Source organism: Oncorhynchus tshawytscha, unplaced genomic scaffold (genome assembly GCF_018296145.1).
Source record: "Oncorhynchus tshawytscha isolate Ot180627B unplaced genomic scaffold, Otsh_v2.0 Un_contig_11440_pilon_pilon, whole genome shotgun sequence".
NCBI classification, from domain to species: Eukaryota; Metazoa; Chordata; class Actinopteri; order Salmoniformes; family Salmonidae; genus Oncorhynchus; species Oncorhynchus tshawytscha.
Window position 1 is genome coordinate 66,180 of NW_024609089.1, and position 13,512 is coordinate 79,691.

Here is a 13,512-nt window from a genome sequence, read left to right on the forward strand (position 1 = left end):
CTTGGGTACTTTTATACCTGGCTTAACGTCAAAAGAACCCCCAGCTCCATTGTGAAAAGTCCTGAGTTGGCATAATGGCATAGGGGCCCCTTTACACAATGGTTTCCAGCTAAATCCTTTATTACTCCCCATTGTGTGCATTTGTGAGGTGGTGTCCATTTTTGGATTGTTGCTGTTTGAATGACAGAGAGAGAAAAAAGAAAATTCTCTGGTCCAATTATGATCATTTACCGCAAAGGACACCCCATCTACTGTACAATATTATTATAATAACATAACATTATGCACATCATAATGAGTGAGTGATATGAGAGAGCAAACTTCTTGTTATGAGAGGCTGGTAATGTATACTGTACATTGCCTCTCAATTTAACGCACTGACATGTCCTGTCAGAGAAATCACTGAAAACAATATTTGATCTAGATGATGTAGATGTTCAGTGATAAGTGATTGATTGACTGGGATTATGTTTTTCATTTCAAAGTGAAAATAGGCTAAATTAACATATTTCCTGTAAATTATTACACGAGTAATGTACAGGTAGACAACGTTATGGCTGGCTTTTGTTTTCAGTGAATCTCTAGTTCCCTGAGAATCTCTAGTTCCCTGAGAATCTCTAGTTCCCTGAGAATCTCTAGTTCCCTGAGTGAAATGGAAAACCAATTTGCAGTTTTGAACTTTGATTGGAAATCAGTTCAGTTGATACTTTAATTCTGAACAGAAATGTATTTATAAATACAAATTGGTCAAAAATGACCAATAGTCAAACAAAAGTGTATTTGTTGCAAGAAATGAAGCTATTATATATCAGTACTTGGTGTAGTGGTCTATATAGACGTCATGCCTATTTCTGCATCAGCCCACTTCATCCTTGTTGCCAAACAGTCTGGAGTTAGTCCATTATCCATTGTCTGTTGTCCTACCAATGATCAGTGTGGGTGGCCTCCTCCTGACTTAACCTCAAAACCCCTCGCAGCCATGGTCCATTCCCATTTCGCATACTCTGATTTGGACTCACACGCCAACTGTTCTGTGCTCCAATTTGCATGCTCAGAGCACGGTAGTATACATATTGAGAAATACCCATTGTTGTCACTGTCACATACTGTAGTTAATCCATTTGAATCTGACCTTGCTATTGAATCTGACCTTGCTATTGAACCTGACCTTGCTATTGAACCTGACCTTGCTATTGATCCACCGTGCATTTAAAGGAACTACAACTTGTAAGGCTTAGTAAAGTCTTTGTTAGCAATGAGATGCTATATAAAATATAGTAAAAGGGTTATGCTACATTTGTCAAAATACCAGATGGAATGTCCTTTAACCTTACCCTTTATTTAGTGCCACATTTTTTAAAATTGTATTTAACTGGGCAAGTCATTTAAGAACCAATTCTTATTTACAATGACGGCCTACCCCGTCCAGACCCTAACAACGCTGGGCCAATTGTGCGCCGCCCTATGGGACTCCCAATCACGGCCGGTTGTGAAACAGCCTGGAATCAAACCAGGGTCTGTAGTGATTCGTTTAGCACTGAGATGCAGTGCCTTAGACTGCTGCGCCACTCGGGAGTTTATGGATTACTTGTGAAGCACTTGTGTAGTGCTTATAAATCAAATCAAATCAAATCAAAGTTATTTATATAGCCCTTCGTACATCAGCTGATATCTCAAAGTGCTGTACAGAAACCCAGCCTAAAACCCCAAACAGCAAGCAATGCAGGTGTAGAAGCACGGTGGCTAGGAAAAACTCCCTAGAAAGGCCAAAACCTAGGAAGAAACCTAGAGAGGAAACAGGCTATGTGGGGTGGCCAGTCCTCTTCTGGCTGTGCCGGGTGGAGATTATAACAGAACATGGCCAAGATGTTCAAATGTTCATAAATGACCAGCATGGTCGTATAATAATAAGGCAGAACAGTTGAAACTGGAGCAGCAGCACGGTCAGATGGACTGGGGACAGCAAGGAGTCATCATGTCAGGTAGTCCTGGGGCATGGTCCTAGGGCTCAGGTCCTCTGAGAGAGAGAAAGAAAGAGAGAAGGAGGACACACCCGGACAGGGCCAAACAGGAAGGATATAACCCCACCCACTTTGCCAAAGCACAGCCCCCACACCACTAGAGGGATATCTTCAACCACCAACTTACCATCCTGAGACAAGGCTGAGTATAGCCCACAAAGATCTCTGCAATGGCATAACCCAAGGGGGGCGCCAACTCAGGTGACGCACCCCTTCCAGGGACGGCATGAGAGAGCCCCAGTAAGCCAGTGACCCAGCCCCTGTAATAGGGTTAGAGGCAGAGAATCCCAGTGGAAAGAGGGGAACCGGCCAGGCAGAGAAAGCAAGGGCAGTTCGTTGCCGTTCACCTTCCCACTCCTGGGCCAGACTACACTCAATCATATGACCCACTGAAGAGATGAGTCTTCAGTAAAGACTTAAAGGTTGAGACCGAGTTTGCGTCTCTGACATGGGTAGGCAGACCGTTCCATAAAAATGGAGCTCTATAGGAGAAAGCCCTGCCTCCAGCTGTTTGCTTAGAAATTCTAGGGACAATTAGGAGGCCTGCGTCTTGTGACCGTAGCGTACGTGTAGGTATGTACGGCAGGACCAAATCAGAGAGATAGGTAGGAGCAAGCCCATGTAATGCTTTGTAGGTTAGCAGTAAAACCTTGAAATCAGCCCTTGCTTTGACAGGAAGCCAGTGTAGAGAGGCTAGCACTGGAGTAATATGATCAATTTTTTTGGTTCTAGTCAGGATTCTAGCAGCCGTATTTAGCACCAACTGAAGTTTATTTAGTGCTTTATCCGGGTAGCCGGAAAGTAGAGCATTGCAGTAGTCTAACCTAGAAGTGACAAAAGCATGGATTAATTTTTCTGCATCATTTTTGGACAGAAAGTTTCTGATTTTTGCAATGTTACGTAGATGGAAAAAAGCTGTCCTTGAAATGGTCTTGATATGTTCTTCAAAAGAGAGATCAGGGTCCAGAGTAACACCGAGGTCCTTTATAGTTTTATTTGAGACGACTGTACAACCATTAAGATTAATTGTCAGATTCAACAGAAGATCTCTTTGTTTCTTGGGACCTAGAACAAGCATCTCTGTTTTGTCTGAGTTTAAAAGTAGAAAGTTTGCAGCCATCCACTTCCTTATGTCTGAAACACATGCTTCTAGCAAGGGCAAAGGCTATGAATGCCCTATAGAGCCTTTAGAAATTGTAGTTTGTTTAAAGTGTGTATTTCTTTTATCCAAATTTGATGTCAAGCAACAGTAAGTTAGTGTTTTAGGCAAGGTGAGCTCGTTATTCCCCTCAGGATCTACTTTCCTTCTTCCTGGACATGCCTCACTTCCTGATTATGCCAGATATGTACTATTCCTTTGTCACAGCATTCCAGTCACCCCCATTGGTTGAAATAATTTAGATTTGATTGAGTGATCTGACTGACATTTGAAAATGTGTTTATTAAATTTTTAAAAATAGGTTATTGTTTTGGTAGCCGTCATCTGTGTAAAAACATATTTGTTCATATTTTAAATGAGGCATACATATAAGTGCATATATAATGTCTTATAATACAAAGAGTTGTATCATACGTACTAATTGTTCATAAGTAATTATCCATCCTGATAATACATATAATGCGTTATAAGCCCAGAGAGCATAAAATGCATTATATCATTGCAAGAATGTGAAAATCTAGCAAAGAACACTCACATTTCGTGCTAGCTACATATTAGCGTTATATTTAGGTCAAAGCTTAATTTGACTCAGCTAGCTTGATAATTATATGTTTAGCATCAGTCATGTCTTCAGCCTCTGCCAGCTTATTAGCAATCTTCACAGTTAGCTGTGTTCCTAGCAAACAGTTAGCTAGCTAGCTAGGTAAGTGTCCGCAGGTGCCTAGCTTTTTCAAATATTTGTTGCTAGCTAACGTTAGCTACCTAGTCCTGCTAACTTGGGTAAATACAACAGTGTTGGCTTGCAGCTCAGACATTTCTACCTTAGCCAGCTTGTTAGCTAGCTAGCTCTTAGATAATCACACAATGTTGTGCTGTTTGCAAATACCTCGTGCCACTAAACATTTTAGCTAGCCAACATTAGCTAGCGACTCACTCAAATAGTCTAACCAAAGTGAATCAAAATCAAATCCAATTTTTGGTGTAGACTAACAGTGAAATGTTTACGGGTCAATTTACAACAATGCAGAGTTAAAGATGATATAAGCTGTAGCTAGATAAACTGTAGCTACTCTACTCTAGCTGCACCTTCCAAAATCCAGGGATCGAGCTAGCTAGCTAGTTTTCTTAGAGCAGGGGAAATGGCCGGTTTTAAATACCAAAAGGCTGATGCTATAAATCACGCTCAGTTCAAATTATTGCTGTTAAGTATCAATCAATCAATCACATTTAACTTCTTACATCAGCTGACGTCACAACGTGCTGTACAGAAAATCAGCCTAAAACCCCAAACAGCAAGCAATGCAGGTGTAGAGGTACGGTAGCTAGGAAAAACTCCCTAGAAAGGCCAGAACCTAGGAAGAAACCTAGAGAGGAACCAGGCTATAAGGGGTGGCCCTCTTCTTGCTGTGCCGGGTGAAGATTATAACGTAACATGGCCAAGATGTTCAAATGTTCATAGATGACCAGCAGGGCCAAATAATAATATTCACAGTGTTGTCGAGGGTGCAACAGGTCAGTGCTGGAGTAAATGTCATTAAGGCCTTTCATAGCAGATCATTCAGAGTATCTCTACCTCTCCTGCTGTCTCTAGAGAGTTGAAAACAGAAGGTCTGTGACAGAGCAATTTAGGTAGGTCTATAATGCATGATGCTTTTTAGGCTGATAATGCATTATAGTAATGTATTGTAAGAAAGCTATAACTACTTATGATACATTATATCTTATAGCGAGTATTATAAGGCACTATAAGTGTATTATAAGGCATTATTAAGGCACTTATAAGGAGTTATGTATGCTTCCATAGAAATTATTACCACATATTCTATTTGATGAGTTTGTGTTTGTATTATGGTAATGTTACAGTTTTGGAGGATGGAAGTGGGAAGTGGTTTGATAAATATGGCCTGCCACTGTGTAGTGTGAAGGGTTGTGACAAGTTAGTCACTAGTTCTTAAGAGTTGAATTTGTGAGTGATTGATTATGTCTGAGTAAGGACAGTATGATCTGTTGAGCTGAGCTTTCAAAGCTGAAGTTCCTCAAAGCTGAAGTTCCTTCCTCAAAGCTGAAGTTCCTTCCTCAAAGCTGAAGTTCCTTCCTCAAAGCTGAAGTACCTCAAAGCTGAAGTTCCTCCATAGTAAACAAAACAATTGATCACTTGAGCACCTGTCTGATTTCCATGCGTCATCATTTTAGTTAATTACAGGACCTTCTTTGCCTTTTAAAAAAAGTGGCGTAGTCTTATTTCTTATTTAGATCCTCATTTGGCGTAGTCGGCAGGATTCTGTTGTTAAGAGCTTATCTTGTCTACAACACCCATACACAAGGCAGTGTCAAGTGTCTAGCATGGGCTAGAGGTTTTTTAAGACTAAATATAAGGATTATAGAATTAGGGGAAAAAGGGACATTTTTGTTTACATTGTGTTTACATACATTTCAGCTGATATTACTGTTTATAGTGGTTGCAGTATAATCATTGCTTATAGTGGCTTTTTAGTGGTTAGAGTATTATATTGATATAATAGTAATTTACAGTGCAGTGGCTGGTGGAAATAAGGTAAGAAAATCGCTGCAAAAAATGAAGGTTTAAAATGTTTATTAAAAAGTCGTTGCACTCTTTAAAGACAGCACATTTAAAAGGCAGCATCGCTGCTGATGCGCCTCATGGACTGGAACCTCATTTCATCATTTCCCATTCCCATCTCTCTCGTGTTCCTGTACTCTCCAGGCCTCAGGTAGGTCTGCATGCCTCTGAATTGGGGCTGCTCGTACATGACCCAGTGGCCGTCCATCACGTTGCAGGACTGCATCTCGGGCATATGGTAACGCTCCTGGATGGAGTCACAGTCGTCCATCACCTCGTGCATCTGGCCTCCGAAGTTCTCCTTCTCGTAGATCCTCATCCTGAACTGGCCCATGTGCTATTGGAAAGAAAATAACACATTTCACGCATCTATTAACGGAACAGGATGAGCTTAGTTGATAGGATGGCATACAATGCAATATGCCACAATCTAAAAAGAATGAAAAGATAAGCACAATACGGTATAATTGTTATCCTTTTCATTCATTTGCGGTTGAGGCATTTAGCTGGATCTATACAACCGATGGCATGGGATGTGTTTTTATGTTGTAACTTTAGATTACATTTGAGGTGTGAACTTTAGATTACATTTGAGGTGTGAACTTTAGATTACATTTGAGGTGTGAACTTTAGATTACATTTGAGGTGTGAACTTTAGATTACATTTGAGGTGTGAACTTTAGATTACATTTGAGGTGTGAACTTTAGATTACATTTGAGGTGTGAAAACTTTAGACAGACTTCGATTTTGGAGTGTAAGATAGTTTTATGGCATCGATTATTGTGGTCATTGTGGTGTGGTTGTGAATAGTTGTGGTCTGTTGTGGTGTGGTTGTGAATAGTTGTGGTCTGTTGTGGTGTGGTTGTGAATAGTTGTGGTCTGTTCTGGTGTGGTTGTGAATAGTTGTGGTCATTGTGGTGTGGTTGTGAATAGTTGTGGTCTGTTGTGGTGTGGTTGTGAATAGTTGTGGTCTGTTGTGGTGTGGTTGTGAATAGTTGTGGTCTGTTGTGGTGTGGTTGTGAATAGTTGTGGTCTGTTGTGGTGTGGTTGTGAATAGTTGTGGTCTGTTGTGGTGTGGTTGTGAGTTGTGGTCTGTTGTGGTGTGGTTGTGAATAGTTGTGGTCTGTTGTGGTGTGGTTGTGAATAGTTGTGGTCTGTTGTGGTGTGGTTGTGAATAGTTGTGGTCTGTTGTGGTGTGGTTGTGAATAGTTGTGGTCATTGTGGTGTGGTTGTGAATAGTTGTGGTCTGTTGTGGTGTGGTTGTGAATAGTTGTGATCTGTTGTGCTGTCTGCAGAAGTGCTTACCTGGGGGATCATACGACAAGACCTGATGCAGTCGTTGAAGCCTAACATGTGCTGGTACTCAGGGTACTCTCCCCTCCTCAGGAAGTACTGGTGGCCCATGTAGTTGGGCCGGTCGTACACCATGAACATGCCACTCTCCACCCTGCAGGAGTTGCACCTGTTCAGGTGGGAGGAGAGCTCGGAGCAGTCGCTGCTGCACTCATAGGAGCAGCCCTGGAAGTTCCTGTCCTCGTAGAAGATGATCTGGAGAAAGACAAAGTATGCTTTGAAAGTCTAAACATCTTGACGTGAAACCAATTGATTTTGATGTGCAAAAACTCATACATTCTATCCCGTTCAGAAATGATTCTACATAATAATTGTAATGTGTCTGACAAAATCAAACAATGCAACCATGATTATAATTACAAGTCGTCATAAGTAATCTGTAGTTATCATAGTGTTCTGAATCTAAAAACACACACATCAAGGATATATTTCCCATTGGAAATGGGCTCTGATGCATCCTAGATTCATAGTTCCAATGCCAGATGACGTACAGTTCAGCACTGTGCACAGACTTTGATCACAGCCCCACATTACAGTACCTTTCCGTTCATGGTCACAGTTATTTGATTTCTGTTGTTCTCCCTACTGGCGTGCTGCCTTTTATGCTTGATGTAGCTCCAGAAGAATCTACCGCCCAATTGTATAAAACGCTGAGTCAGCCGGGCAACACTGTACTGTACTCTACATCAACACAACGCTCGCAGCAAAGAGTTATCATTTAGTGCTCTGTAAGGTAAAAGGGTTTAGATTAGGTCTGATTCCTTTTAGATGTATTGTATAGTCTCTTTGAAATAGACTCTGAAGGGTGAATAAACTATTTATGGATTTTAATTTATCTTCAACATTTCATTTATGTAAATGATGTGCTCATAATGAAAAATTTATGGGAAACACGTATTTTATTTTAATTGTAATTGAACCTTTATTTAACTTTATAGGCTATGCTCATGCCTATTTCATTTACATTAGGAATAGGTTTGTGCAGTGCACACAAGAAACTTCCACTCAAAAATGATATTTTGGTATTCCACTGTTGATGACAGTCCTGAAATATGTTGCATGTTAGCAGTCAAGTTCACAAGATATTGGACTTTCAAGAAGCAAAGTGTCACCGGCCGCATCATCATGATGCAAACTGCAGACTATTGAACAAAAATACCAAAAGATAGTTGATTTTACCTTTAAGTGGTAGGTAAGGTGTAGGTAAAGGTGTACCTTACAATTTATATTGCATAGTATCAAAATAGTATTTTAAAAAAGTAACAAAAGCAATATGGGGGTTGTTTTAATTGCTCCTTGAGTGTATCAGCAATATAATATTCAGTGTTATTTAAAAAGTGCATGCAAATGTGAAATTTTCAAGTGTTTGTACAGTGGCTACATTCAACATCATTGAAAGATACTGTGATATTTAGTTTGACAGAAAACACTGTTTCAGGGCCGCTCCAGAATCCCCCATAAGTGTTCCTGTCTCAGGGGCCGCTCCAGAATCCCCCATAAGTGTTCCTGTCTCAGGGGCCGCTCCAGAATCACCCATAAGTGTTCCTGTCTCAGGGACCGCTCCAGAATCACCCATAAGTGTTCCTGTCTCAGGGGCCGCTCCAGAATCACCCATAAGTGTTCCTGTCTCAGGGGCCGTGCCAGAATCCCCCATAAGTGTTCCTGTCTCAGGGGCCGCTCCAGAAACCCCCATAAGTGTTCCTGTCTCAGTGGCCGCTCCAGAAAACCCCATAAGTGTTCCTGTCTCAGTGGCCGCTCCAGAATCCCCCATAAGTGTTCCTGTCTCAGGGGCCGCGCCAGAATCCCCCATAAGTGTTCCTGTCTCAGTGGCCGCTCCAGAATCCCCCATAAGTGTTCCTGTCTCAGGGGCCGCGCCAGAATCCCCCATAAGTGTTCCTGTCTCAGGGGCCGCTCCAGAAACCCCATAAGTGTTCCTGTCTCAGTGGCCGCTCCAGAATCCCCCATGGCATATGGTTTACATTGTTTTCATGTTCGTCAAACCATTCAGTGACCACTCAAGCCCTGTGGATGGGGCAATGTCAGCCTATGGGGGCATGCATAGCCATGGTAACCAAAATAATGGCCTACCCAGCATTTGTATGCATGATCCTAAGCATGATGGGAACCACACCTGTGTGGAAGCACCTGTTTCCAATACACTTTCAATACACTTTGTATCCCTCATTTACTCAAGTGTTTCCATTATCTGTGCAGTTACCTGTACATCATCCTAATGAAAAGAAATGGTCATATTCAGAGGTTACAGTCATATGTGCATACATTGTTGTATGGGTGGCCCCAGCAGGAATCAAACCTTTATAATAAGTTTATTTTATAGGGTAACACTTAATATTAAGTTGTTCCTACAGGGTAACCCTTTACATTAATATAGGATAACACTTTATATTACGTTTATTTTATAGGGTAACACTTTACATTAATATAGGGTAACCCTTTACATTAAGTTGTTCCTATAGGGTAACCCTTTATATAAAGGGTTACCCTATAGGAACAACTTAATATAAAGGGTTACCCTGTAGGAACAACCTAATGTAAAGGGTTACCCTATATTAATGTAAAGTGTTACCCTATAGGAACAACTTAATGTAAAGGGTTACCCTATAGGAACAACTTAATGTAAAGGGTTACCCTATAGGAACAACTTAATGTAAAGGGTTACCCTATAGGAACAACTTAATGTAAAGGGTTACCCTATAGGAACAACTTAATGTAAAGGGTTACCCTATAGGAACAACTTAATGTAAAGGGTTACCCTATAGGAACAACTTAATGTAAAGGGTTACCCTATATTAATGTAAAGTGTTACCCTATAGGAACAACTTAATGTAAAGGGTTACCCTATATTAATGTAAAGTGTTACCCTATAGGAACAACTTAATGTAAAGGGTTACCCTATATTAATGTAAAGTGTTACCCTATAGGAACAACTTAATATAAAGGGTTACCCTATAGGAACAACTTAATATTAAGTTGTTCCTATAGGGTAACCCTTTACATTAAGTTGTTCCTATAGGGTAACCCTTTACATTAAGTTGTTCCTATAGGGTAACCCTTTACATTAAGTTGTTCCTATAGGGTAACACTTTACATTAATATAGGGTAACCCTTTACATTAAGTTGTTCCTATAGGGTAACCCTTTACATTAAGTTGTTCCTATAGGGTAACCCTTTACATTAAGTTGTTCCTATAGGGTAACCCTTTACATTAAGTTGTTCCTATAGGGTAACCCTTTACATTAAGTTGTTCCTATAGGGTAACCCTTTACATTAAGTTGTTCCTATAGGGTAACCTTTACTTTAACCCTTTACATTAAGTTGTTCCTATAGGGTAACCCTTTACATTAAGTTGTTCCTATAGGGTAACACTTTACATTAATATAGGGTAACCCTTTACATTAAGTTGTTCCTACAGGGTAACCCTTTATATTAAGTTGTTCCTATAGGGTAACCCTTTATATTAAGTTGTTCCTATAGGGTAACCCTTTACATTAAGTTGTTCCTATAGGGTAACCCTTTACATTAAGTTGTTCCTATAGGGTAACCCTTTATATTAAGTTGTTCCTATAGGGTAACCCTTTACATTAAGTTGTTCCTATAGGGTAACCCTTTACATTAAGTTGTTCCTATAGGGTAACACTTTACATTAATATAGGGTAACCCTTTACATTAAGTTGTTCCTACAGGGTAACCCTTTATATTAAGTTGTTCCTATAGGGTAACCCTTTACATTAAGTTGTTCCTATAGGGTAACACTTTACATTAATATAGGGTAACCCTTTACATTAAGTTGTTCCTATAGGGTAACCCTTTACATTAAGTTGTTCCTATAGGGTAACCCTTTACATTAAGTTGTTCCTATAGGGTAACCCTTTACATTAAGTTGTTCCTACAGGGTAACCCTTTATATTAAGTTGTTCCTATAGGGTAACCCTTTACATTAAGTTGTTCCTATAGGGTAACCCTTTATATTAAGTTGTTCCTATAGGGTAACACTTAATATTAATATAGGGTAACACTTTATATTAAGTTGTTCCTATAGGGTAACCCTTTACATTAAGTTGTTCCTATAGGGTAACACTTTACATTAAGTTGTTCCTATAGGGTAACACTTTATATTAAGTTGTTCCTATAGGGTTGGTTTTGTGGTTGCCTTTTGGCTCTCAACGTGCAAGAGAGTGTGTCTGTCTGTCTGTCTGTCTGTCTGTCTGTCTGTGTGTGTGTGTGTGTGTGTGTGTGCATAAGTGTGCATAAGTGTGTGTGTGTGTGTGTGTGTGTGTGTGTGTGTGTGTGTGTGTGTGTGTGTGTGTGTGTGTGTGTGTGTGTGTGTGTGTGTGTGTGTGTGTGAGTGTGTGTGTGTGTGTGTGTGTGTGTGTGTGTGTGTGTGTGTGTGTGTGTGTGTGTGTGTGTGTGTGTGTGTGTGTGTGTGTGTGTGTGTGTGTGTGTGTGTGTGTGTGTGTGTACCTGCGTGGGCATAAAGAAAGCAGATGACTGTAATACATTAATTATGTAAGCAGGTAGGCGACTATACACTTTGATCTGTTCTGAAATTGAATAGCCACAATGTACCGTAAGCCTGACCCCTATCTAATACCTTACTTTTATAATACATCTATTGTGTTCAGTGAAATGGGTGGCCCCATTGTGAAGAATCCCTGACCAAGCAACATGAAGCAGCATAGAGAGGTATACCGCTGTCTGGTTGTTATGTACTGTAACGGAATACATTTGATGTCGCTACAAAAACGTATCATGCCCACAAAGAATACAGTTGAAACTATTAAAGGAGAAATGTTTCAGAAAACACACCCCAAAAAACAACAACAGAAAAAGGGATACACATTCATGCTGCACATTTGATGCTCACATACAGTCCACGTTTATGAACTACTATTATCAACGGAAATTATGTCCAACTCAAATCACAATGCAGAAGATGTTCTTCAAAGAGTTCCTCTGACAAAATATTATCAGCCACCAGAGGTCGTGGAACGTCCAATTCCTCTGACTTCTTTAAACCATTTAAACATTGGTTATACATTACCTCTTTAACGTCTCTAAACCAGTTCATTGGTTATACATTACTTCTCTAACGTCTCTAAACCAGTTCATTGGTTATACATTACTTCTCTAACATCTTTAAACCAGTTCATTGGTTATACATTACTTCTCTAACGTCTCTAAACCAGTTCATTGGTTATACATTACCTCTTTAACGTCTCTAAACCAGTTCATTGGTTATACATTACCTCTTTAACATTCTCTAAACCAGTTCACTGGTTATACATTACCTCTTTAACGTCTCTAAACCAGTTCATTGGTTATACATTACCTCTTTAACGTCTCTAAACCAGTTCATTGGTTATACATTACCTCTTTAACGTCTCTAAACCAGTTCATTGGTTATACATTACCTCTTTAACGTCTCTAAACCAGTTCATTGGTTATACATTACCTCTTTAACGTCTCTAAACCAGTCCACTGGTTATACATTACCTCTTTAACGTCTCTAAACCAGTCCACCTTTAAGTCTCTAAACCAGTCCACTGGTTATACATTACCTCTTTAACGTCTCTAAACCAGTTCATTGGTTATACATTACTTCTCCGTAACGTCTCTAAACCAGTTCATTGGTTATACATTACCTCTTTAACGTCTCTAAACCAGTTCATTGGTTATACATTACTTCTCTAACGTCTCTAAACCAGTTCATTGGTTATACATTACCTCTTTAACGTCTCTTTAAACCAGTTCATTGGTTCTAAACCACATTGGTTATACATTACCTCTTTAACGTCTCTAAACCAGTCCACTGGTTATACATTACCTCTTTAACGTCTCTAAACCAGTTCATTGGTTATACATTACTTCTCTAACGTCTCTAAACCAGTTCATTGGTTATACATTACTTCTCTAACGTCTCTAAACCAGTTCATTGGTTATACATTACTTCTCTAACGTCTCTAAACCAGTTCATTGGTTATACATTACTTCTCTAACATCTTTAAACCAGTTCATTGGTTATACATTACTTCTCTAACGTCTCTAAACCAGTTCATTGGTTATACATTACTTCTCTAACATCTTTAAACCAGTTCATTGGTTAGGAAAGGGAGGATACCTAGTCAGTTGTACAAGTGAATGCATTCAACTCCACATTTAACCCTCTGAATCAGAGAGGTGCAGGGGGCCATAATCAATATCCACGTATTTGGCACCCAGGGAACAGTGTGTTAACTGACTTGCTCAGAACGACATATTTTTACCTTGTCAGCTCGTGGATTTGATCCAGAAACCTTTTGGTTACTGTCCCATTGCTCTAACCACTGTCATTATACATCCATTCTCTAGCTTCTCTAAACCAGTCCATTGATTATAC

General features: G+C 39.8%; 1 protein-coding gene across 1 annotated transcript; it reads right to left on the reverse strand.

The window, feature by feature from the left end:
• Positions 1-5,756: 5,756 nt before the first annotated feature.
• LOC112255389 (gamma-crystallin M3-like) lies at positions 5,757-7,746 on the reverse strand. Its single transcript, XM_042314165.1, has 3 exons — positions 7,655-7,746; positions 7,068-7,310; positions 5,757-6,098 (listed from the first exon to the last, which is right to left on the reverse strand). Exons 1-3 carry the CDS (start codon positions 7,664-7,666, stop codon positions 5,811-5,813), a joined length of 543 nt encoding a protein of 180 aa, XP_042170099.1. The 5' UTR covers positions 7,667-7,746; the 3' UTR covers positions 5,757-5,810.
• Positions 7,747-13,512: the final 5,766 nt, after the last annotated feature.

Bases quoted from the DNA above. Each gene is read 5' to 3' on its own strand.
- LOC112255389 (XM_042314165.1), bottom strand. The intron at 6,099-7,067 runs GTAAGCACTTCT...TCTTTCCAATAG, and splicing joins CTTGTCGTATGATCCCCCAG to CACATGGGCCAGTTCAGGAT.